The sequence below is a fragment of the Mus caroli genome, chromosome 3, assembly GCF_900094665.2.
Source record: "Mus caroli chromosome 3, CAROLI_EIJ_v1.1, whole genome shotgun sequence".
Lineage (NCBI taxonomy): Eukaryota > Metazoa > Chordata > Mammalia > Rodentia > Muridae > Mus > Mus caroli.
This window is the reverse complement of record NC_034572.1, coordinates 56,125,257-56,152,044: the sequence shown is the minus strand read 5'-3', so window position 1 is coordinate 56,152,044 and position 26,788 is coordinate 56,125,257. Positions and strand designations below refer to the sequence as shown.

The following is a 26,788-nucleotide window of genomic DNA, read 5'->3' as shown; positions in this document are numbered from 1 at the left end:
GAGATTAGTACCCAAGCTCATGGTGGTAGGGGAGAATTGAATGCCACAAGTTCTCTTCTGACCTTCACATACATGCTATGACTCTCCTACTTTCATGTGCACACACACACACAAACAACACTTGCATGTGCACACAAATAAATGAAGCAGAAAGTTCAAGACAAATATATAATTGATGGACTTATTTATAACATCAGAAAATCTCTTAAGATATTTGTTATGCATGGGAGCTCAAAGAAACTGGGCCACCAACCAGGGAACATTCAGGGGCTAGACCCTACACATCTGTAGAAACTGTGCAGCTTGGTCTTCATGTGGGACCTTTAACAAGTGGAGCAAGGGCTGTCTTGGTCTTTGTTTCCTGCCATTGGATCACTTTTGTCCTACCTGAACTGCCTGGTTGGGCCTCAATGGGAGAAGATATGCCCAGTCCTACTGCGACTAGATGCCCCAGCGTGGGAGGTGCCCAAGGGGAGGGGCTTTCCCTCTCTGAGAAGGGGAGGAACAATTTGGGGAGGGATTTATAAGGGTGGGACTGGAAGGATAGGAGGGAGGCAGGCTGCTATCAGCATGTAAAGTGAATTTAAAAAACAATACATTATTGGAAAAAGTAAAATAAAAAATAATAATTAAAAAAGATATTTGTGATGAAGCTTGCCAGGACTTTCTATATGAAGACAACCTTGGTAAGTATCTGCTTTTCTAGTGTAACTTACAATTTTAATCCAATCAATACAACTCTTCAAAAATAGTTTTGTGGGGAGACTTGAGTAGAGAGGCTAGTTGAGTTATTTTAATCATGTGGGAAAATAAACATGCAGAAACAACAAGGTGAAAATGATATGTTCCTTGGGTAGACATTTATAAATGTATAGTTGTTCAAGAACCAGGCCTGGACATGAATTGACATAGGAACTAGTGAAATAAACTGATGAATTCAGAAACCAATTTATACATACTTAAGGACTTAATGAATGATATGGGTGGTATTGATATGAGGCATTGATAACCAATAAATAACTTCAGGAGATTTGGAGAAACATCTGACATTGCCTAAAAATTTGCATTCCAAAGTCATTCCTTAAGGCAGGTTGAATCCTTTGATTGGGTATGTCCATGTCTGCAAGAGTCCTAAGGAGGTGGATGGTGAGTAACAAGACAAGTCAGACCTGCCTTGTGGTGAGCCATAGATTTTAAAATATGTGCTGCGCTGTGGAGGAGTCTCACCTTGATCCTTACTTGTTATCATCCTAGATACCCACTCTTGTTGGCCAGAGAGGAGGGAGAAAGGATAGTTGACCAAAATGCATCCATGGGATGAAGGAAAGAAAATTTGGCAGGGAAGGCCAAAGGTTATAATGCAAAGGACAGCCTCCCTACTGTTTTCTGTGCCAGGAGAACATGTGCATATATTTCACACTCATCTGAGAACTCTCTCACATGGACCAAGTACAAGTGAAGGGAACCTAAGCAACACTTTCAATTCTTCCTTTTGTAAAAAGTTAAATTAAGAGAGAAGTGTACTACAGAGATTTTTTTCCAAAACAGCACAATGACTCCCAGCATTCATCCTCAAGGTAGTGGAATAGGTTTTTTAATCTATCCAGTAAGTGTTTTCCATAGGTTTTGTTTATAACATTCACACAGCCACTGTCCTAAAAAAAAAAGACAAAAACAGGCCAGCACAAAGAAAAAATGTCTCCCAAGCCAGCAGTTGCCTGGGAATCCTCAGACCAGCACTCACAGGCCAGAGAAATGGAACACTGCCCCAAGGTCACAATGGCCCAGCAACCCATGAAATCCAATGCCAGGGGCTTTGCCATTATTCTCCTGGATGTCAGCACAGAAGTCAACTGTGTTGTGCACCTGTGGCATTCTGAAATGCTATTTCCCCTTTTAGTGCCTTCCATGACATTTCCCAGACATTCTTCTTCAGAGTCACTCCTGTACAAACACTTGTTTTTCTCACAGGGATGTCACGGGCCTGTGACTCTCCCAGGAGGGGTGAGACCCGGAGCATAGAGGATTGCAAGGAATCAGTTCATTGTGTTTTCCTTCAGGGCGTGCACATGAGACCTTCCTCTGCAGATTTCAACTTGTTTCCCTCCTCATTCAACAGCCTGGTTTCAAAATCCCTACACTTGCTTTTGTGCTTCACTGGCATTAAAATGCTCCAGTCAAACATTGCTGACACAGAGGACATTGAACAATGCTGGAGTTTATTTCAAGTTAAGGAATTAAAAAAAAAAACGAAAGAAAGACAGAAAAAAACCAAAACCCTGATTTACCTGATTGAGATAGATTTCATGTATAAAGGTTAGCTTAAGACAATCCTAAGAAGTTAAGTTTCATGGAATTTCCAGAAGTTGTGGATTTCAGCATAGTAGGTAAGGTTACAGATCTGACCCCAAAGGCCTGCTTAGACTTAGCCTGTCACACTTCTGCTCTGTAGACCTGAGCAGGGTTCCAATCCTCTCCATGCTTCACGGCTCTCATCTGCACAATGACAGTAACAGTACCAAGGCACCAACTTGTCGTGGAGATTAAATGAGATAAAATGCATATTATCTTTTTTGTTGTATATAGCCTTTATAAGCGTTCCTGGATTATACCAAATGTTAGCTATTTCTTTTGTTTGTTTTGCTAATCGAGTACTACCCATTTAAATTGCCTGACAATTTTATAAAGACCTGATAATTACATATGCCCGGTAAATGGTCAAGTGAACTAAGCAGGATTCAAATTAAATATTAATATCATGAATTCATGATTTTCCAAGAGCTCTGACTAGCACAGAAGGAGCAATATTTATGCTGAAACTAGTTTCAAATACCCTTACTTCTTCAGTTCCTCAAAATAGCTCTCAAGAATAACAAACACGCCACATACTTCCTATCTATTGTCCAGAGAAAAACAGATTAGAAGTGAGGATCGCATTCACTGGTAGGTTATGATTATTTGACACCAAAAAGAGAGAGAGGCAGAGGGTGCAGGACAGTCTGAGACTGCACAACAACCAGAGTCCACAGCCCAACACCAGCAATGCCCCTCATACTGGAGTAAGAGGAGATAAGCACTTCTAAGAGGCTATAAGCACCTTGCTAGAGCTTTCTACCTGCAGTGACCAGGACACAGCATGATCAGAGAACAACCTCTTGCACAAGTAACAAGGTTACTCCATGTGGTTTGAATACGCTTGAGCCAGGGAGTGGCACTATTGGGAGGTGTGGCCTTGTTGGTGAAAGAGTATCACTTTGCGGGTAGGCTTTGAGACCCTTTTCCTAGCTGTCTGGAAGTCAATCTTCTGTTTGCCTTCAGAACAAGATATAGTGCTCTTAGCTTCTCCAGCACCATGCCTGCCTGGATGCTGACATGATTCCCGCCATGATGATAATGGACTGAACCTCTGAACCTGTAAGCCAGCCCCAATTAAAATTTGTTGCTTTTTAAGAGTTGCCTTGGTCATGGTGTCTGTTCATAGCAATGAATACCCAAACGGAGACACTCGAGATGACAGGAATCACCTCCACACTCAAGTTTAGGATAAGCGCCATTGATTTACAACAATGAAAATGAGAACTGCAGGCTGTACTTTACTATCATGAGGGGGCAGGTTCCAGGAACCTACGAAAATGTCAAAATCTGAGAATAAGTTATGTCTGTTATACAAAAGTGTATATTTGCCTATAACCTTCTCATATCATGTTTTTAAACATGCTCTGCATTAACTATAATAACTGTCACACTATGAAGATAATTGCTATGCCAAACTATCTAGAGTAACTATGAAAACATCTATATAAGCAAAGCAACGAAGCCTCGCCCCTTATTTTTTATCTACCAAGGGCTCTGAGTTCATGGAAATAGGGACTGACTACAAGGGACTCCTCTTGGATCCACAGGAAAGGACAGAGCTAGAAAAATCCCCCCACTCCCAAAAAGCAGTCACCACCCACATCTCTTTGTGAAGAATGAGCTTATGTCACTAGCTATCCCTCCCCTTGATAACTGTGGTGCGTGACAGGGAGAGACAGACATTTATTCCCAAATCACTCCAATTTCAAAGGCCATAAAATCAGACCTGGTCTGGCAGTATGCCACAGCCTTCAGATGTGAAACATGGCAAGAAGACTTTAGACTATATTTTAAGCAATGAAATAGTACAGGGGTAATAGTTTGATTTGTGGCAAGACTTTTTAAGAGTTGATATACTCATCGCTGAATTAAAATTCATAGTATCAGTTACTTTGTAGGGATTACTGCAGACGCTAAGCCTTTGTGTGTACGATCTTACTGCATTTGCACACACTCCATAAAGATGACATTACTACCTACCCTGTACAGATAGGATGGCTGAGGTATTGAGATGCTGAAAATGCCCTGCACAAAGTCATGTGGTCAGGAACCTCATTCATTCCCCAGGTATTGATACTGTGCTACTCTGCAATGGTGCTTTGTACAGGGAGTAGCAATGTCATTTCTCCTTAGAGGCATGGAAGAAAATACTTTGTGTTATCAATGTAATAAGGAATGGAAGGGAACAGTGAGAAACAATAAAACAGACATGAAAACCCATTCTCTCATTTGTCTCCCTTCTCACTGTCTTCAATTTAGAAGCAAATGCTACAATGTTCCGCACGCTTAGTGTATCCTGGAGCAAAACTGACTTGAGTCAGAATTCTTTAAGGTTGATTTCTCAAGACATTTATTCTGCAGAGAAAGACAACTTACGTCAGGTAGTTTCAGTTTTCTATAACTGGAAAGAACATTACCATGGAAAAACTTATGACAGGATGGAACCAGGCCAGGACTCTTCCAAAGAGCCTACATTGCCTGAAGTCACTGGGCATTCAAACCTTGACCTCAGGATGGTGACCTGGTGGTTCCACTATAGAGACTCCATCTTCTAAACGCGAGAGGCTTGTCACAGAGCTGAGTTATGTGTCTAAGATCCAGGTTTAAGGATCCAGAGAAGAAAAAAGAACTCGGGATTTCCCAAACCCAATTTGTTTCTCTCATTTTGTTTTGTGAATGCAAGTGTGAGAGCGGGTGACAGCGCAGTATTTTTACTACTTAAACCATTTTATATGAGAACACATTGCCTGGTAGCCTAAAACATTAGTCAATACTATGATAAATATAAAAATCAAGTAAAAATTGCCTCTGTAGAGTAGTTTCACAGTCTCAAGGTCTGTAAATTGAAGTTACACGGCATTTACAGAAGTATATGGGTGATATTCCAGAAAATGTCAGAAGCCACATAACTAACAAGGTTCAGATTTGTTTTTATCAAGATTAAGTAATCATAGTGGTTGTTTAGGAAGTAAAGTTGTAGCTGAGTTGGTAGAGTGCCTTCCTACTAAGCACAAAGTCCTGAGCTCCCAGAGCCATATAACATAGTGGTGCTCCACACCAATAACCCTAACACTCTGAAGGTGGGGGAAGGAGGAGGAGCACCATGGCTACAGGAGCACCATGGGCTACATAAGCACTTGGCTACAGGAGCACCATGGCTACAGGAGCACTTGGCTACAGGAGCACCATGGCTACAGGAGCACACCATGGCTACAAAAGCACCATGGCTACAGGAGCACCATGGCTACAGGAACACATGGCTACAGGAGCACCATGGCTACAGGAGCACCATGGCTACAGGAGTAGTTGGCTACAGGAGCACCATGGCTACAGGAGCACCATGGCTACAGGAGCACCATGGCTACAGGAGTAGTTGGCTACAGGAGCACCATGGCTACAGGAGTAGTTGGCTACAAGAACACCATAGCTACAGGAGCACCATGACTACAGGAACAACATGGATACAGGAGCCCTTGGCTACAGGGTGAGGGCAAGGCTAGCCCAAAATGTGTGTTGAAAGGAAGGGGGGGGGAGAGAGAAATAATAGAAAAGAGAATGAAAGTGTATTACTTATAAAGATAGTACCCCAAACCAAGAAAGACATAAACATAAATGTCCCTCCTGAAAGTCTGAGCCAAAGGAAAACTGAATAATAAGAATGCACCAGGAAAGGCTCACAGAGATACACAAAAAGGAAAATCTACACACAAGCCACATTTCTACAACCTAAGACACCATGACTGTGATCTAACCCAAATATCCTCAGATGGACCCCCAGGAGAAATAATCTGGTCCACTGCATGATCAATAAGCTCCCAAGGATCACTAAGTTTGCCATGAGTAAGACAGAAGGCAACTTGTATGCACTGTGGAGGACAAGGCTATATCAAGCCAGATACCAAGATGCTCTAGACATGAGACAGAATAAATGGTGTGTCCATGCCATGGGACTTCTGCTCAGCCATCTGTGGTATATGAATGAAAATGGCCCCAGGGGCTCATCCAGAGTGTCACTATTTGAAAGCATTAGGAGCTGTGGCCTCCTGGAGGGAGAGTGTCACTGCAGGTGGGCTTTGGACAAGGGATTTCAGAAATCCAAGCCAGGCCCAGTCTGTCTGTCTGTCTCTGTCTCTCTGTCTCTATCTCTCTCCCTTACCTGTGGAACTCTCAGCTTCTTCTCCTGTACCATGTCTGCCTGCCTGCTGTCATGCTCCTTGTCATGACAACAATACACTAAACCTCCAAAACTATAAGCAAGTCCCAAGTACCAATTAAATGCTTTCTTTCATAAGAGTTTCTGTGGTCACTGTAGTCCCTGAGTGGAATACCACAGGAGCTGTCAAAGGAGTTACACTTCCTGTCCCAGCCATGGCAATATACCACCACAGGAGGCACCTCCTTTCCCACCTCAGCCTGCAGCCATCATGAGGTACAACCACAGGAGCTCAGGACTTTAAATCCTACCAATCCTCATTCTGTAAATCTCTGCCCTGAAAAGCTCTGCTCCCTAAGAAATACTATATAAGCCCTGCCCTTTGTTTAATTTGCTGCTGTCCTCTCTCAGGTGCAGAGGCTGCCACCCATGGATTCGTCCCTCCACACCCTAGATCTTCCTAATAAATCTTTAATGAGACTTGCTGTCTGATATAACTCTCTCATCAGAAGAAGCCAAGAATCAAAGAAGTGGGTCAAGGTGGTGATGGTAAGTGGTCAGGGAATGTGGTGGTTTGGACTGTATGCTGCAAAGAAGTGTGATGGAGTACTGTAGTCAAGTCACAGTGGACTGAAGCAGACTCTATCTAATAACTAAGTGATTCGAAGTAGGGGGATGACTGACAGAGGCACAGCAGAGAAGCAGGACATATGGAAACACAGGCCAACTGGAACGCATGCTTGTGGGCAGGCCTTCTGGACTCCTAAGCCACTCATTTTGTATTTCTGTGATACAGCAGCTACTGGAGATGCTCAGGGACAGAGATTCTGCTCTCAGAGTCAAGTAGAACTAAGGGAAAAGATTGAGCATATACAAGGTATTAAATAAATGTAAGATAGTCAATTGCCTTAGAAACTTTGAGAGTTTTAACCAATTAAGGTCTTAGATTCAGTTTATGCATTTCAAAAATAGGACCAATTGTACCAAACTCCATGAGGCTGTACATGTGGATATAGTCAGGAGCACACTGATTGTGTTAGTACATATTAATCTACTACTATCTGGTAACATATTATCTTAGGAATTTGTTGCTGTGAAGGGATACCATGACCCAACTCTTTTTTTGTTTTGTTTTGTTTTGTTTTTGTTTGTTTGTTTGTTTGTTTGTTTTGTTTTTCGAGACAGGGTTTCTCTGTGTATCCCTGGCTGTCCTGGAACTCACTCTGTAGACCAAGCTAGCCTCAAACTCAGAAATCCACATGCCTCTGCCTCCCAAGTGCTGGGATTAAAGGCGTATGCCACCACTGCCTGGCCCTAAGACAACTCTTATAAAGACAAACATTTACTTGGGGCTGGCTTACAATTTCACAGGTTCTGTCCATTATCATCATAGTGGGAAGCTTGGCATCCTACAGACAGTCTTGGTGCTGAAGGAGCCAAGAGTTCTACATCCTGATCCAAAGGCATCCAGGAGGAGGCTCTGATTCCACACTGGGTGGAGCTTGAGCATAGAGATCTGAAAGTGATATACTTCCTCTAGCAAGACCACACAGACCTCCTAGTAGTGCCATGAGCCAAGCATTCAAACACATGAGTCTGTGGGGGCCAAACCTATTCAAACCACCACACTTACCATGCTTATAATACAATATTACTATTACTGCTGTATCAAGCCAGAAAGCAAAGCTGGTTTAAGGTCTGGTGTTGTTCCAAAGTAGCTCTTACCTGGGGAGGCATTAGGCCACACCTAGAGATGGTTTTGTTATCATAGTGGGAGGAAGTGCTATTAGCACACCATGGAGAACCAGCAAAGATACTACTTAACACTCCATCATGGATCCACCCCATAGCAAAGAGGCAAAGGCCCCATGTCCGCACTGCTGAGGTCAGAGATCCAAAACCAAAGAATTCACCTTCTCATCAAATCACACTTGAAATTTGGAAAGATAAACTATTAATAAAGTAGCTAACAAGCAACCCAGACCTGACTTAAAAAATATATTTACATTTTCTTCTAATTAAAAAAGTAAAACACCAACAATAAAACAAAACAACCAACACTGCCTTTGAAGAGAGAGAGAGAGCCCCATAAGCTAACCATCAAGTCCTGCTCTGCAAGCACCAGCTACATTCGGAAGAACCACGTGCTGAATGCTACTGGAGACCGAGCAGCTAAACCCCTTGCCTTAACCTTATAATTCCAACCAGTCAGTGGGTGGCTGGATCAGTCCTAGAGAGCTGGCACAGATAATGATCCCTTATCTCTCCCTTGTAGCCACGTCTGAATTATTGCCCGACTCCAAGTGGGTTATATCTCCTGTGCTGCTGCCTCTGGCATGCAAAGCATCTGCAGTTGCCTCCTTAACGCTACTGTGTAAATACAGCAGCGCATACTGTACATTTCAAACCCAGCCTGTTTACCAAGCCTCTTTCCCACAGACTGACATCATGGACAAGCAGCGTATCTAATGATATTTACTCAGTTGAGAGAACTTTAGAGAGGTGGTGACCCTATGGACAGGGCAAGAAAACATCAGTTTTGACAGAAGTTCATTAGGTTCTCAGGTTGTCCTCTCTACTGGGAACATATGACTAGCTCTTTTGTTCATGATGATTACCATTCCAAAAACCTGTGAGCACATAAATTTCACATAGAAATCAACATGACATGTGACGGCAAAGCCACCTGTGAAGAACAAAATCAGCTGCTGAGTAAGATAACATATGCCTTAATTCTGTATTTATTCACTAGTTCTGCACAAGTTTATCAATAAAAGCTGCACTATCCTGGTTTGAGAACCTTATCTAAAGATGATATCTTTCATCAAGTTATCAGTGAACATGTCTCAGTGAACCCAAAGTTTTAACTCAGCCATTGAGTTGAATGACAAAGTAGACAATACCATGCCAATTTTAAATACAGGGAGCAGTGCCATCCCTAAGTAGGTAGTCCTGGGTGATATAAGTCATAGCCTAGTGTGTGTGTGTGTGTGTGTGTGTGCTTGTGTCTGTCCTGAGAACTGTTTGAGATAAAAACTGTAAAGATAAGGCTTGTATGGACCTCTTCCTGGTCATCTCAAGAAGAATATGAATGCAGAGCACAAAGGCAGAAGGAGAAACACACTTTCCAACCAACTAAGATACTTCATTCCCCCATGGAGGGAACACATTCAGCACCCAGCCATTTATGGGCACATCAGCTACATAACCATTACGAACATTTTTTAAATTGAATCAAAAAGCATACTGGAGTTGCCTGTAGCATGTCCTTAACCTTTTTTTTTTTTTTTTTTTTTGATTTATACAAGAGGTCTACGACAGAAGTAGTTTGAAAAATGGTATTGGAATAGAGTGTAGCCTCCCCAGGCATGGAGGGATTACGGAGTGATGTGGATACATCCAATGCTCAGAATACTAACTTATACTGCAAAAGTTCATTCAAGCCTACCCGGGATCAAGAGGCTCACAGTTAAGACATAACGATACTTGGGCTTAGAGACAGTGAAGGCCAAATGTGACTTTGATTCAGTACTTAGGATTTATACATCTACTACCCACACTTGAGAAGGATGATGCTCTAATAGGCAACCCTTAGCTGGTGCTCACCTCTTCTTCTTCGTGATAATAAGCACATCATTGAACAGGAAGAAGTAGACCTGCTGTTTGGACATTCTCTTGGAGAACAGCACTGTGTCTTCCACATAGGCTGTCAACTCCCCTCTTTTCACCAACCACCGGGAAGAGGAGACCAGGGGGAAAGGCTGTAAAGAGAGAGAAGCTCAGTACCCACCTCCAAGTGAAGACCAATAAGACATTATAATCTCGAGATGTATCATTATCTGGCAGGCAAACCGAGGCAAAATACACTTGGAGATGGCATATTCTCCAAGAGAAAATAGCATTTATTTTTGAACATTAAAAACATATTGGCTTACCCATACAAAACCAAAACCACAAGAAAATGTTATTGGGCCACAAAATTCTGACTTTGCTATTAACTCTGAACTAGAAAAGAATCCTGGAGTAACTTAAAATTGAAAAACTTGGTGACAAAAATCTATCAGTTGTTGTAAGTATCTCAAAGTAGAATATAAACATGGGAACTCATAGATACCAGTAGGTGCCGAGAGACAAGTCTAAAAGTCTCTATTCACTTTATGAACTACTAAAGGACTTTTCAAGAAACAAAACCAAAACAAACAAAAAATTAAAATAAACAAACAAATGAAAGAAATCTATAGAAATCTACTGAGCCATATACTCAAGACCATGTGTTTTTAAGTTCATACAGTTTGCACTGGGGAAATGCATCCTTGAAAGCTTCGTGCTCCTGTCTGGCTATGAAAAGAGACTCCTTCTCCAGATCCCTCATAATCTCCCAGAAAAGGCTGCATCCAAGGAATTACATACTGCTTTTTCTCTAGTCAGCTTTGTATAAGCCAAGTGGAAAACTCTCAGAACCACAGACTAATGTGTGCCCCTTAGAGTTTTTTTCTCCTTTTTAAAAGAAAATAAAGCTACTAGAAATACATAGTGCCCCAAAAATTGATTTAACAACACATATCCATAAAAGAAGCAAAAGTTCCAAGGTATACAGAATAAAGGCACAGTAATACGGCACAGCAGATGTCATTCTGTTACATGAAGAATGATTAAAAATAGCTAAAGGAAATTGAGGATATTATGGAGGAAATGAAGAAGTAAAAAAAGTTTTAAAAAAAGGGATTTCAGTTTTCCAACTTTATAAAGAGCTTTTTATAAGAAGGTTGTTCACACACAGATTCACACAGATTCAGCAAGGAAGATGCAAGGTCCTGCCTAAACCCAAGCTTTGCAAACTGGTTTTTAAGGAAGGCCGTGGAGTTTCCGGTTCCTTTAAAATCATACAATTATCTAACAGGAACAGCAGGGCCCTCCCTGTAAGGTCAACAGAGAAAGGACTGCTTATGATACCTCTGATCAGTGTGCTTAGGAATCCCTACAAAAACATCTGTCAGGATGGGTCCCCAGGAGCTGCAGATGCTGGAAGCACAAGGCTGTCTTACCTTTAGGCAGCAGCCCTGGATCTGAACCAAGGACAGTTCTAAACGAGTACCAGAATACATGCCATCCTCTGACAACTCTTTGTTTAGGAGCTAGGTAGAGTTGTCCACTGCTTTGTTGTTTTAAAGTAGATTGATTTTTATAGCCTTTGAATTCTACTAGGAAATACTAAATTTTCATTTATTCACTCAAAGCTGAGAGTAGTTTTCAGAATGTCTTTGCTTCCTTTGACAACAAAAACATATTGTGTGAAAAACTTCTCCTTCCCACTCTTTCTCCCCTACCCAGTTCCCACACATGGACTCCTGCCTCTACAGGTAATGGCAGATGCTAGATCTTTCTGTGTCTTTTCAGAAATTTCTTTGGCAAAACTTTTTTTAAAATCATTTTTGTTTTCATTTAATGATACATAATTTGCACTGCTTCCTAAAACCCCAATCAATCATCCTTTTTTGTCCCCCAAAGTCAGATGGTTTTATTATGCTTCATGTACTATATTGATGTAATTAGTCCCCTATGATAGATATGAGGATTGTTTCTTATCCACTGCTAAAACAAGAACTACATAAAGAACTGTGTAATCTTTATAGTCACCAGTCCAGAATCAGCTATCGGAAGCAGAATAGCTGGGCAACAATAACTTGCTTTGCAAATCTGACAATAAGTTCCAGGACTCAGATGGTCCTTCCTACCAGTGGCCTGCAAAGTGCCATGTCTATAACTTCATCAATAGACTGTCTTGTCATTCTTCTGAATTGTTTCCTAACCAGATGTCCATTAGCAATTCCTGAATGAAATAAGGTCATTTTTCAAAATCGTAATAGTCCCTTGCCCTTCCCTGTCTGGCAGAAACTTTCTAACTTGTTATTTCCAGTATCTGTTCCCTATCTTTTCCCTGTCACTCAGATTTTACATATGAGGTATGGTGTGGATGCTGTATGATTAGGGCTGCCACTACCTCATGTGCAAGCCGCCTCTGCTTTTTGTCTTTATTGTTTCTGTATAGAGAAACATTAGTAAATTTCACAGAATGAAGTAAGTGTTGTTTTCATGTTTGGGCCTCTATATTTGCTGTATGTTCAGAGGTCTCTCTTACCCTGTGGATGCTATATCTCTACGAAGCACACCTGATCACCTGATTGTGTGTATAATTCTTGGATGACTCATTCAACCTCTTTGAATATCTCTTTTTTTTTTCTTCTTTAAAATGAACTGAATACCTTCTTTTTTTTTTTTTTTTGGTATTATCCACCAAGAGTTATAAGGTCGTAAGTTGCATTAAATGGCATTTCTAAGTGATCTACATTAGTCAATAAACTATTTTATGAAAGTAAGTCTGCATTTAGATTATTAGAGTCGGGATATTATAACAGAAGGATTGACACCACCCTTCAGTCGGGACACTTGGGGCCCTCAGCCTGGTTTCACACTTATTCTGATCTTTACCATGATTAGTTGAGTGACTCTGTTCACAGTTATTCTCTGGGTCTTGTTTTCTTCATGTATACAATAAAAGACTGTGGCTGTCCCATCAGCATTTCTCAAAATCTGTACCATGGCAGAGAACAAGCCTTCTGCAGAATCCCCTTACATGTTAATCACTAGGAAACTACTGTGTAAAGTTAGAAAGCGTTGCTGAGAAAAATAGATGGCCATTTTAATCACCTAATTAAATTTATGTTATAGAACAAAATAGAATCACAATCCTCAGCTTATTCATCAAGAATTCCAGCAACGAGTGGGCATGGACTTAATTAAGTTCCTCACTGACTGTCACTTTCTGCTTGTCTGTTCATCCTGACATCTGCTCATGAGCAGTATCAGATAAGCAGTATCAGGTGGCACGGAGCCAAAAAGAGTTATGAAAAACACGCTTGGAAGAAATGGACCACTAGCTATCATTTCTGCAGAAACAAGGAAGAATTCTGACTTGCTTTATAATATTCTGTTCCAGCCCAGGGCATACCATTATTTGGCAGGACCTACCGACAGTGCTTGAGGATTTCACCTTCGAGTACTTTATCAAATATCACCTGCAAGTACTTTAATTCCTTGATGGTTTCCTGGCGAAGGTCATACCTTCATGGCCTGGAGAGAAGTCTGGAGACACCCTTAGGCATCTGGGGAGCCCTCTGTCAGCTTTTCTTCTCAATTTATAGTCCTTCTTTGAAAAGCTAGTTCCAATTTACCTCGTTAGCCTCAACTTCCTCTGTTTAGATAAGATTCAAGCAGCAGGAATACAGTAAACACAGACAGAAGGCTACCTTGATTTTAAATTCCAGCTGGGAATTAATCGTGTACATCATCTCTGTCCGCTCCATCTTCCGTGCTCCTTCATTGCACAGTCGGACCAACTGGGAACACAGCATAAGGAGAGGTAAGAAATCTGAAGAGCAGACTCAATATTTTATTTTATTTTGGCCCCTTCTCCCACAAGAAACCACACTTTCGACTTTCCCAGAAAATGATCTACTTTCCAGAAGTTCCAGGGACCGGTTTCTGATAGTTAGAGAACTCACAGTTCCACCCAGGAGGGACACTGTGCCCAGATATGAAGCATGTGGCCAGGAGAGAAAAATGTGGTTGGGGATGGGGTAAAGGACTGAGAAGATTTTCAGAGATGCGTTTCCTCTGTGGCTCCACACCATCCACACGAGGTTTCATCACACACGTTAGGTCTCTAACTACTCTGATGCTGTCTTCTGTCTAGCTTCATCCTTACCTATGAGAACCCAACTCTACCTCAGGGCAGGCTACAGCTCCTCCACTCTTCCAGACCAGAGCAGCAGGGGACAGACTACCAACTTTATAGGCAAAATCTAAGCAGTGTTACATGTCAATCATGGGACCACAAAAAGATTCTGGAAAGGGAAAGTCTGGTAATTCTTCAACAATACCCAGCTAAGGGAAGCTCTGCTCAATTAAAAATACTGAATGGTCTGCAAATAAATGAATACTTTTGAGCCTTTGATGAATACTTAGTAAATATTTGGGCCACTAATCCTAAACTTTGCAACCTGGCTTTTAAAGAAGAGTAAAATAAAGAGTCTATTTAAAGCTGATACAAAGAAATAGTACTTTACAGTAAAGTGGAAGGAATATCTTCTCCCATTCATGCAGGAAGCAAGCAACAGGAGATATCCAGGAAGTTTGTGGCATGTTCCGTCTCCACTCCCCTGTGCCTTGCTCATATGTCACCTGCAGGGATGACCACACTTTCTTCTGCTCTCTCAGCCACACTACCTAGCAGTAACTAAACATACAGACTTCTATCTTTAAATAAATATCCCTTCCCTTTCAGTCACATCTCTTTCTCTTTGTACTGCAGGCCTGGTCCCTGGAGGAGCCAGCCACCGAGCAGCTGACTCTATCTATGGTTGGCACACCCTGCTCACTGCTCAGCATCTTTCAATGTGGTTTCTGTCTCATCTACTTTAGGTTGAACTCTACAAATGGCTAAATCATACGCCTCTCTTCCTTTCTCAGAAGCATCCATGAGATAATTGCTTAGCCATTTTCTAGGCTATCCTGTTTGCCCTTCCTCTAACATGCCTTATTCGTTTTTACGTCTCTTATACTGGTTATATTCCTCTAAATGAGACTAAATAAGTACTAGTGTTCCCTGGGATTTTACTACGGGCTTCTATGCTCCCCATTCTGCATCCTCATACCAGGTAGATCCCTTTATACTCCAAACTCAAATATCCCCTCTGCTGACGATTCCCAGATCCAGGTCTCCAACGTTTGGCTCTCCTCTAAGTTCTCATGCAAAATTCATGTTTTATAAGATCTGCATTATTATATATCCAAATGTAATTCATCTTTCCACAGTATGAAATTTAAAAAAAAGGACTCAGTTGTCCAATCAAGGATTATATATTTCTTTGACTCCTGTCTTCACCATTTCCAAACCTACTATACATATTTATCTACACATGCACACACAGGCACACACAGCTTCTTCTCATCTTATTTGAATTTATATCTCCACCATTTTATCATCATCTGAGACCATGGCTTCCAACTCCCTAACATATGTAACAGGCTCCTCCCTCCTTCCCTCTCACCCTCCCCCTTCCTGCCTCCCAATGAATTCTTCAAATCCTCCAACACTTTTATTTGGGTTTCTACACAACCCAAACACTCTTTCCATGCCTGGATGACAACTATTCTTGCTGTAGATCTCAGTAAAAATATCACTCTGTGCTCTACCCCACCCCATCAGTTATCACCCCTTACAGTAATTCTATTTAGTGTATGTCTTTCTCTTTATTCTGCACATGCCATGAATGCAATAACCACATCTGCTTATCAGCAACATTCAGAGGACAGCATTAGTCCTGCTCCAGTAGTTGATACTCAATAAATATTTGTTGGGAGGAGAGAACCAACAAATAGCTATTAACACAGCAGACAAAAGGAGATATGAATGGGTACATAAAACAAATCCTATCTGAAACAGTCAACATCCAAACTTACTTGAATATGGCTGCGTGAATCTCAGTCTTATATAGCAAGCACAGACCTGCAAGACTCTTCCAAAATTTCTACATGGTTTATTGATATCATGGTAAACAGTTACCTTGCTCACTTCCTTCAAGGCCCTTTTGCAGACTTCATACTTTGGAGAGTCCTTGGGTGTTTTTTGACAGATAGTCTAAGATGAAGTAAAAAGAAGCAAAGCCAATTGATTTAACATAGGTAGCAAAATAAACTACTATTTAGCTATTTCCACTTACTCATGCAAAGGACTGTTTCTGAACACAATATGAGGGATGAGGATATTAAAGTGTAACTAACAAAACTATAAAGTAAGCCAGGCGTGGTGGTGCATGCCTTTAATCCCAGCACTCGGGAGGCAGAGGCAGGTGGATTTCTGAGTTCGAGGCCAGCCTGGTCTACAAAGTGAGTTCCAGGACAGCCAGGGCTATACAGAGAAACCCTGTCTCAAAAAAAAAAAAAAAAAAAAAAAAAAAAAAAAAAATTTAAAAACTAGGAAGTATTCTTTAAATAAATAGAGCCTAAATACCGAGGAAGACTCAGAGGTCAGTAGGTAGGGTGACAAATCTCAGACCTGCCTTATGCTAGGGATTTACCCATGGGCATGTGGTTGGTTGTAGATAAACATCACTTTCCTCCTCTGCAAACTGCGGCAATAGCAGGTATAAAACAGGCTATTGCAAGAGGCTGATGTTTATCTTATTCTGTTTCCTGTGCAGGGATCCAACCTGGCCTTGCACCTGCTGAACAGGTGCTCTTCAGAGCCACCTCCCAGCCCTGTTCCACGAGTTAAATGGTAAGTGATCTGCACATCTTATCTAAATGCCAAACATACTGTCAGCTCCCAACAAAGGAGAAGCTACTCTGAAGATCCATTAAAAGTAAGTTGAAATATGAATGTCTAAAATATGAAAATATGATCCTAAATCTTTAAAAATATAAAAGTTTTGACTGTCAGGCTTACCATAAATGGAAAACTGTACACCATGAAACTTCTGTGTGCACAAAATTATTAGATATAACTATCTTTAGAATATGTATACAAGCTATGCTTGAAACACCAATGAATTTCATATTTAGATTTGGGTTCTATTCCCATGACACCTCATCATATATATGAAAATACTCCAAAATTTTTCACAATGTAAAACACATCTCACTGTAGGCATTGATAATAAGAAACACTCAGGGTGCACATATAACTTTGAAAGCTCAGAGAACCAAGCTAATTGTTTTTAAAATGCCCATCCCTTAACAAATTTATGTATATTTCCAAGTGACATAGAAATTAAGAGTGAGTGCTTTAAAGTCATTGGATTTTGCTTGGGTTCTCACATATGGAAAAACAGATGATTGGCAAATGTCATCAGACAGGGGCAGAATGTGGTTGGTAACTGACAGTACACTGTGTCTTAACTGCAAGTGAGTGCAGTCTGTAAATCTGCAAGTCCAGCACTGGGAGTGCTACATGAGAGAAGTGTGGAGGGCCACATATGTAGGTTTATATTAATGATTCCCCCTTCAAAATTTTGACCTAGTATAAGGAATACATTTATGCTAAAACCAGTTCATACAGACACATAAATTAAGCAAGGTTTTTAAAAAGAATCTTTAACCATATTATGAGCCATATATATATATATATATGTGTGTGTGTGTGTGTGTGTGTGTGTATCCTCATGTTTTGTTCTACTGCACTTTTAAAACTCTGTTCATGATTCCAAAATCAACTTTGTCCCCCTTAATGACATAAAAGGAAGATGAGAAATATTGGGTTATTTCCATGAGGGCAGACATCATTCACTGGGAACTATGTAATAAAATTCTAAATCAAATTGTGTGTATACATTAATTATCTGAGAAGACAGGCTACAGCTTCACTCAGAACCTCCAACAGGATTATGATACAAAAGTATAAAGAGCCCACTATGTGAATACTGTAAACACCCAACAGTCTGCATCTGGGGGGTTAGAAATAGGATTACTGTTCTGTTTAATTAATTGTTCATGTGTTCTATCTTTAGAAAGGCTAAATACTGATCTAAAAATATTTCAGACTATTCAAAGCTTCGAGTTGCTCACTGGGCCAATGATGGACCAGATATAAGATTTATAAGATTATTTCTCTTAGACATGCTGAGGTCGTATTATAGAAATGCTCTCAGCGATACTACATGGCATTGGCACTGCTAGCCATTCATTTCTCAGAACATGCCACCATTGGTAACCGGCTCTGACTATGTTTACGTAGGAAATCTTTTCCTAAATTACAAGCAATAGCCTACAAGAAGGAAGAACAAGACTGGGACAGAGCAGGAAAGTGACAACCATCCCATGTTTTGCTGGGCTTCAAACTTCCACTGCTGTTTGAGAGTATCTTCGCATTTACCGTGGAATATGGAAGAGGGAACATATTATTGCAACTTTATCCGATTATGTAACTCTGATAAATTTTCCTATGTTTTGATCTATAAAGGCAAACACATAAAAGCTGATAATCGTGCCAACATAATGACCCAATTTTAAAGTACATCTGTGCCAATCTGTCCTAATTAGATCAGAAGACACACTCTGCCCACTGGCTAAGCAAGCCCTATCACAGGGCAGATGGTATCTGCTCCCTTCCCTCAGCATGCCTCGTCATTATTCAAAGTCAAACTCTTGCTTCCATTATGGAGGTCACCTAATACCAAAAGGATGCTGGGATTTTTAACTCTCTTTACACAATGAATGGTAGAGACTGCAGGAATCCCATTTCTAAGTGAAACTGAGCCTAAAAGCATCTCAGAACACTCAAGATGGAGGGGATAGAAAACAAAGTGACTGTCCAAGGTCTCATACTTAGTGACTCAGACAAAAGTAGAATTCAGGCCTCTTGACCTCAAAGAAGCCAATATCATTCCAATTCCAAAAAACATGGGTAATGTTTCACCAGAGTGACCACACAAGTCTAAATTAATTAAGATAAACTCCAGTGATCTCAAACCCAGACAGATTTTGCAGGTGGATGATATCTTCTCGATTAGGGGGTTTATAAATGAGGTATTCATCAATGCAAGCAGAATAGCAGTAACTTAGCTAATCACATTTATGGCAGCCATCAAATCATGCCTTACATCCATCAGCAGGGGAAGGCGTGTCACCCTCTGCATGGGGAGAATGAGAAAAGAGATCATAGGTAAGTTCCTGCAGTCTTCATGGGACTCGATCCTCGACAACACTTCCTTAAAGGACGGGTTGGTTGCTCTGCAGGGAGACAAAGCAGAAAGAAACTTCAAAATATTTCTTTTGCAAGCTTAAAAGCCAATGAAACCACAGTACCAAACACACAGGTCAGTTCCACATTACCAATGATACGTAAGCACATAGACCAACATACACCATAATACACTGGACACCACCGGTGGCTTTTCTGCCTTTTATATTTAGTGCTAAACAAAAGCTGCGGCACCCTACAGAATATTAATAATATAAAACATATAAATTAGGCAACGGTAAAAGTGGGATGTAAATAAGAGAATGTAGTCTTGTAATGGAGAACTTGGCATAAACAAATCAGATCTCAAACTTGATCATAGGTGAACACAATAATCATGCTTCATACCGCTGCTCTGGCCCTGGGAAGATCCAAGACAGAACTGTCACTTAGGTAATATTATTAAGTATTAAGGTTATCTTGACCTTTCCAAAGATCCTCTTCCTAATAAGAAAACTGTTTTTTTTTCGGTTTGATTTTTGTGTTTGTTTTTTTGCTTCAATGGGTGGGTGCGGGGTGTGGTTTTTTGGGAGGGGGTTAATCTCCAGGCTTCCTTCCAGCCTGTAAGCCTCCTGAGTCCTAGGAGTACAGGTCTGTGTAGCCAGGAAATATACACATACACCAGAGTATTTATTTCTCTTCATCTCCTACTGAGGTGAAAATGGCTGTGATGCTGGTATATATCCATGCATTGTTGCCAGATACTCCATAGAGAATCTCAGTGGAGCTGCTATAAAACCTTAAAGGGGGATGGGGTGGAGATTCCAAGGAAATGGAGTTTACAAAGTCTCCTAACTTGCCACACACTTAAAAAAAATAAAGTCAAACTGAAGTTTTCTGACCCTAAGCCCCACCTGTCTCTCTCACATTTGCTCCTGTGGAGGTCTGCTGAATCTACAGCCCTCATGCCCCATGGGACAGGAGGGTTGCCGAGCTACTGGGCTGTTCAGAACCAAGGAGCAGGACAGTGGCCATGATGGTCATTTTATAAAAAAATACCATTCAATGTTCTGTTCAGGTATCAATGGGAGGAGAGGTCCTTGGTCCTATGAAGGCTGGATAGATGCCCCAGTGTAAGGGAATCGAGGGTGGGGAGGAGGGAATTGGTAAGTGGGTAGAGGAACACCCTCATAGAAGCAGGGGGAGAGAGGATGGGGTAGGGGATTTCTGGGGGATAGGGGGGACTGGGAAAGGGAATAACATCTGAAATGTAAATAAAGAAAATATCAAATAAAAAATACCATTTGAAAATTAGATGATGTGGTTCAAGACTACTAAAGTGTGAAACATCAGAATATCAAGTTACACAGAAATGTCTTATTTTTACTGTCTCATGCTGAGAAGTTTTAGATATCCTTTTCTTGGCAGTTTTTTCTTTTCTTGTTTGGTCCCCTTCATCCCCACCCCACCCCACCCCCAGAGACAGAGTTTTCCATGTAGCCTTGGCTGTCCTGGAACTTGATCTGTAGACCAGGCTGGCCCCAAATTCACTGAGATTCACTTCCCCCTGCCTCCTAAGTGCTGCCCAGCTCCTGGACAGTTTTAAAAAGATTTTTAGGAAATTAAAAACAAACTTCATGTAGGTTTCATATTTAAATTATACAGGTCCCGGTCTCCTCCCATGCCTAAAGGGTTGTAATTAGTAAGTCTGTAATGAACTTGAGAATCTTTGCTGGCTAGATTTTGAGGATTCCTGGGAGTTTCTAACCTGCAGCTGAAGTAGAAATCACTGTTCCAACCTTGAATGCCCCTAAAGACACAAATGCTAGTTTCCAAGTAAAAGCGCCCATGATGATTTGATTAAGGTAATCTAGACAAAAATCTATTTTGAGAGCCACATAATACATAGCAGTAACTATTCACATATTTTTTAATCCTATGAAACAAAATAAAAAGCAATGCTCTCTCTAATCCAAGCCTTGGCTTTCAAGCATGACCGTGTATGTTCAGTTACAGAGCCCTAGAAGGGAGTGGGATAAGAGAAAGTGAAAGGTGTGATTTTTGTTTTTCTTTGGCCTTCTGCAAAATCTGGAAAAAGTTTTGTCATCACGTGGGTAGAAGTCAGGTATTGGGCTAAACACCCTGAAACCACTGAGAAGCCACCACAACAGGCTTATCAGCCTTGAAATCTCTAAAGTGCAGGTGAGCCCTTCTTCACACGAAATTCATAATTGGAAGATAGTGGCCGGGTGCTCTAACCTACTACCCTTGAAGTATGGCACAGGAGACACCCTCATCAACCTTCCTTACTGCGTTAGGAACAGGTAAACTGAGGCCACCTTTGGAGTCTTAGTCTCACTAGAAAAACAATTTAAAGATACATTCAAGTTCAAGGACAATTGTTTGAGAAGAAGATATCAGGAGTAGGCAAATGAAAAACCCAGACGGAGGATGGAGATGGGGAGGAAGAAGACACAAAGTAATGCTTTGGGAAATGGAGGTTGGTGAGCAACTGAATGGAAAATGGTGGGCCCAGACTGGGTGAAACATGTTTAAAAGTGCTGAGCCAACGGTTTGGGTTCAGGGGGCCCCTGATTCCAGGCATTTGTGTCTCAGGGCAAAGGATTCTAGCAGGGGTAGGTATGTGCTTATAAGCAGAAATACAAACAGCGTATTAAGAAAAGGCAAGTGCTCTCATCCAGGGACATGATCCTTCTGTAGGACAGTTCTGTAACATCAGCTTCTTCAGAGTTTATCATCCATGATGCTTGCCACAGGGAAATCCAAGTGGAGAAGGTTCCCTGACTTCCTCTCCCAACTAGCTCTTTCCATATGTAAATATTGCTGTTTCCTTCCCTGGGTCCCTATTCTCCTGGCACACTGTCACCATCCCCTCAGCCTCTTCAAAGACCTCACACCCAGCCTGAAGTGACCAGAAGAGACTCCATAAATGTCACTAAGGAAGAGTGAGAATAACTATAGTCAGGAAGCCCCACACTGGGTTTATGGTGGACAACTACAGTCTAAAAGAGCTACTTATGACAATGGGGACCTATACAAATAAAACAGGATAGAAACTGCTTGGCAACTTGTTGATTCTTTCAATGATGAAGATAGGCTTTCATCTCACACCCAAACTCTCAATAATCTACAAAGGAAAGAAGTGTGGAGAGAAAGAAAATGCTTGGCTCTTTCTTGTGGCATAATTAATCTTCAAGCTTGTCTTACTCTTCTGTTCTACTCTTCCTGCCCCACTCAGATTTATCTAGCCAGGGAGGGAGAGGGGGGACCCTGCAGTTCCTGTAAAAAGCTTACAGAAGTTAGAATACTAAGGGACACCCTGAATCCTACTGTCTAGCTCCATTTAAGAACCCCCTCTTGCCCTCTGGCAAACCACTTAATGGCCAGTTGTTACTTGATTAGAAAAGTGGGAGGGGCGAGGTTTGAGTGATGATAAGTCAAGTCTCAGGACAATGAAGAGGAAGTAGTGTGGGTTGGGGGCAGGGGACAGCAACAAATTCAACTTACTTTAATTTTCTAAATGCTTTTGAAAGAAACTCTCCAAGCCTCAACACCCTCACTCCAAGAGTGATGCTTTTACACGTCTGCCAAGGAGGAAACTGTCAACTAAGAGACATGTCTATGATTGACTAAGCTTTGTCAATGAGCTCTAATCAAAAGAAGTTAATGATCAAAAACGGAGCATTCGACACTGCTTACAGCAACTTCTGCAGCGTGCGCTGTTGGTAGACTTCATTGGTGCAGTATTTCACGTAGGGGTCAAAGGTGGATGCTGTGTGCTTTTCTACAATGTCACTGATGTCCTCTATGAAGATGTTATTCTGATGTCTTGCCTCCAACTCTGTGAAGAATCTAGAAAAAAAAAAAAAGGAAAAATATTTCTACGTCTTCTATACATTTCAAGAGACAACAGCTATCCCTGTGTAGGGTTTAAAAATAATAACACTACATGGTGTGTAAAAAATTAGAGATTTTTAGGAAGCAAACACAAAACAATCCCAACCACAAAGAAAAACATTGAAAATTTTGTCCAAATTTGAATGTATTATACCATTACTGCTTTAAGTGTTGATCTTAAATGGATCCGGGATATTTCTCTGCCTTTGGACTTTTTAAAAATAAACAGATTTTTCCATTCCTTAAGAACTCTCCCTGATGGAGGAGGGAGGATCATGCTTACAGATTGTCTGGCGGTGTACAAGAGAAATCAGACCATGCATGTTTGTCACCCCAGGACTGGGCAGGTAGAGGCAGGAAAGTCAAGAGTGTGCGTTTAACCTGGGCTGCACAGCAGGTTCTAGACCAGCCTCTGAAACATAGTGAGGCCCTGTCTCCACAACAGACAAGAGGAAATGTAAGCATGCAAAGCCACCACATGACTGCTGACAAAAGGAGTCTGAAAAGAACCCAATCTTACATGCCCTTCCAAAATAAAGACATTATTTCAAGCATATTAATATGCATAGTATTTTGTATGCTCAGTCTCATTACACTGCAATTCAGAGTAATCAGGCCTCGTTAATGAGACAGATGAATAGTAATTTAACATTGCCTGATTTCATTATTACACACATTTTACACACAAACACACACACACATTCATTTTGTATGGCTCTTTCGGCTACCATAACCGAATACTCTCATATAACTATGTGTTTCAAGCTCTACTTTCAACTCTTTGTGTGTAAGAACAGGGAGATGAGGACTCAATAATAAGAGTGTGTCTACCGAGACGTGATCATTTACAACCATGAGCCAGTACAAAAGATTCCGGGTTATATGCCAGGGAACATTGACTCACTAAAAGGAAGCTAAATAATATACAACCCTTCCCCTGATAGTGACTGGTGAGAATCATGGGACAATTACAATAAAGCAGAGATGTGGCAGGATAAAAATAATAATATTGATACAGACTTGGTTTCCTTTCCATTCCCAGTTTATTTATCTTTTTTGCTTTTTGGAACATGGATTTTTAAATCCTTGGGATCTCCATAGCAATAGTGTCTCTCATGATGAGTGGGCACTTGGAGGCTGGGGAGGCCTAGGTAGATAGAGAATGCAGGCTGACAGCCAGAGAAGCCAAGCCACCTTTTCAAAGTTGGAATTTCCAGTGTCTCCACTCCCTCGCCTTCAAGGAGAAATGACAGCAGGTTTCCGGTTGATTTAGCAAGGGCCTATCATCTAGTGCATTCATACAATGACACCTTTACAAAGACCCTTAAACAATGCTGAACATGCTGAACTGCTGGCTGGCAAGCCTGGGGAGGGCATGGAGGTTCTGTGTCGCATGCTCCATCCCTTGCACTAAGCAGCTCTTCATTTGTCTCTCCCTGAAATGTCTTTCTCCTTAATGAGCTAGTGATGATGCTAAAAATGCCTTCCTGCACTCTGTGGGCTGCTCTAGCAAACCGGCCAACAAGAAAGAGCATAGGTTTGAAGGAACCCCAACTTTGTAATAAGACAGAGGTAATGATAACAGGAGACCTAGTAAGAACTCCAAAGTTGAGGTGGCTAACTAAATGTATGGGTGAGGAGGCCATGAGGTGGGTCAGTCATCTGTGAATATAAGATGGTACAATGGGAGAAGAGGAGAGAGAGCCACATGCTACAGTCTCTCGTTCAGGAAATGGGGAGTTTATGAGGCTGAAATGCGAACCACAGAATAAGTAGGCAGACAGAGAAGCCTGCAGAACAGATGAGCCCTCGACGGCAAACTTGGCTGTGTGACCCCAAGAATTACTGCAGGATGGAAGCCAGTAAGTCATTAACCATGGGCAGAAATGGGATAGAGAAGTGACTAGACAGACAGACAGACAGCAGGCAGGAATGTGGATGCGAGATCATGCAGAGAGGGAATACAGATTGGGCAACAATTTGGAGGTAAAATGAATCGCATTGAGAAACTCAAGGAAGATGCTAGGGTTTCTGAAAAGGAGTTCCATATGCAGAGCAGGTGGGTCATTAAACCCTGAATGGAGACAGGGGCTTTAGGAGGGAGGAAGAGCAACAGCGAGGAAGCCATCCATTCTGCCTGGGTGATGTCTAATGGACAGTTGAAAACACACATCTGTGAGAACTCAGAGGCCCTGGAATTTGAGGCACGGCAGGGTGAGGACTGCTTCATTTTAAGCTGGATTTCACATAATTTTGAATATTTATAACTGATTTGAATCCAGCTGTTTTAATAGAAGTTTTAATAAAATATTCAAAGAAAACTGATAAAAGAAGCTACTGTAAGTGATCAGTATGTAAATCCAAAACACAAATATCTAATGCATTACTCTTCTTTATAGATTCTTGCCTTTAGCAACTGTTAACAGCCTAAATAGTGCAATATTACATGAGCAAAACAGTAACTCTGCTTTCCCTAGTGAAAAGGAAATTTTTGTTTATTACTTCAGAACATTTGCCAAAATACAGGATTGAAAACAGGGTACTAGTGAGATATCTGTCCATTCAACTTACTTTCATACAATATAAGCAAGTTGTAGATACTTTATTTTGGCATAAGCATAATACAAGTGTAATTTATTACTTTCAACATTAAAAGAATCTGTTGGTTATTTGGAAAATTTGCAAACTTTGCTAATCAAGCTGAGCTGCAAGAAGACCAATGTATTTCTGAAGAAGGTGACATCTCAGTAGTCAGGAAGGCTGGTGATTCATAGCAAATGTGCAGCCAAAGGAAAACTCAGGTTCTGAATGAAACTGGACCAAGTTTAAGAAGCAATCTGGCAGATAACACTGAAATGGAAACTTGGACTTCAACTCTGTGAAGTCTCTTCCCTCTGTAACACCACCAAATTCTTCCCTCTGTACAACAAGCACCAACAGTCAGACTGTTCACAACAACCAAGGTGTACAACTGCCACCCCCACCACCAACACTAACCACTCTGACTGTGTACATCACGAAAGGCATCAGGGCACAGAGGGGTCTCCTTGGAACAACTCTCTAACCAGAAACCCTTGCTCCCTCACCCACACGACTGTTAGCACACCATCACCAGAGCACCTTATTCTGCCACATTCCTCCAGTGCCTCCAGAGACTGCGACCTTTTCAGGAGAGTTCCTGAGCCCGTCAGATCACCAGAGACCCAGGCTCAGCCTCAAGTGAAGCATTTGTTTGAAGAAAGACTGATGTAGAACAAACTCATGACACATAAACCATCCTTCGACATTTCCCAGAGGCACAGGGCCTCCATATTCTTCAGTCTAGGAATGAACTTCATGAATCTAAAAATGGCTGCATTCTAAGATGTTGAACTATATTTCCAAGGAGAATACAAATTCAAGAGTAAACTATTGGTTTTCTGGAGACACGATGTCTGCACTTAAATTAACTCCCTTTGCCCATGTACATAGGTAGAATAGAGCTATGAAGATGATGTAGCCATGGCCTGCAGCCTATTCCTGACCAAAAGGCTTCTTAAAGAAACCATGGAGCCGGGCGTGGTGGCGCACGCCTTTAATCCCAGCACTCGGGAGGCAGAGGCAGGCGGATTTCTGAGTTTGAG

At 41.3% G+C, this 26,788-nt stretch overlaps 1 protein-coding gene across 1 annotated transcript in view; it reads right to left on the bottom strand.

Moving 5' to 3' along the window:
• Positions 1-26,788, bottom strand: part of Arhgef26 (Rho guanine nucleotide exchange factor 26) — a 110,073-nt gene that overhangs the window by 19,906 nt on the left and 63,379 nt on the right. Inside the window, exons 6-10 of the mRNA XM_021158038.2 lie at positions 22,968-23,120; positions 19,168-19,297; positions 16,134-16,208; positions 13,816-13,905; positions 10,115-10,269 (exon numbers count right to left, since the gene is read on the bottom strand). Of these exons, the coding sequence (XP_021013697.1) occupies positions 10,115-10,269; positions 13,816-13,905; positions 16,134-16,208; positions 19,168-19,297; positions 22,968-23,120 (603 nt within the window). The remainder of the gene's footprint in view (positions 1-10,114; positions 10,270-13,815; positions 13,906-16,133; positions 16,209-19,167; positions 19,298-22,967; positions 23,121-26,788) is intronic.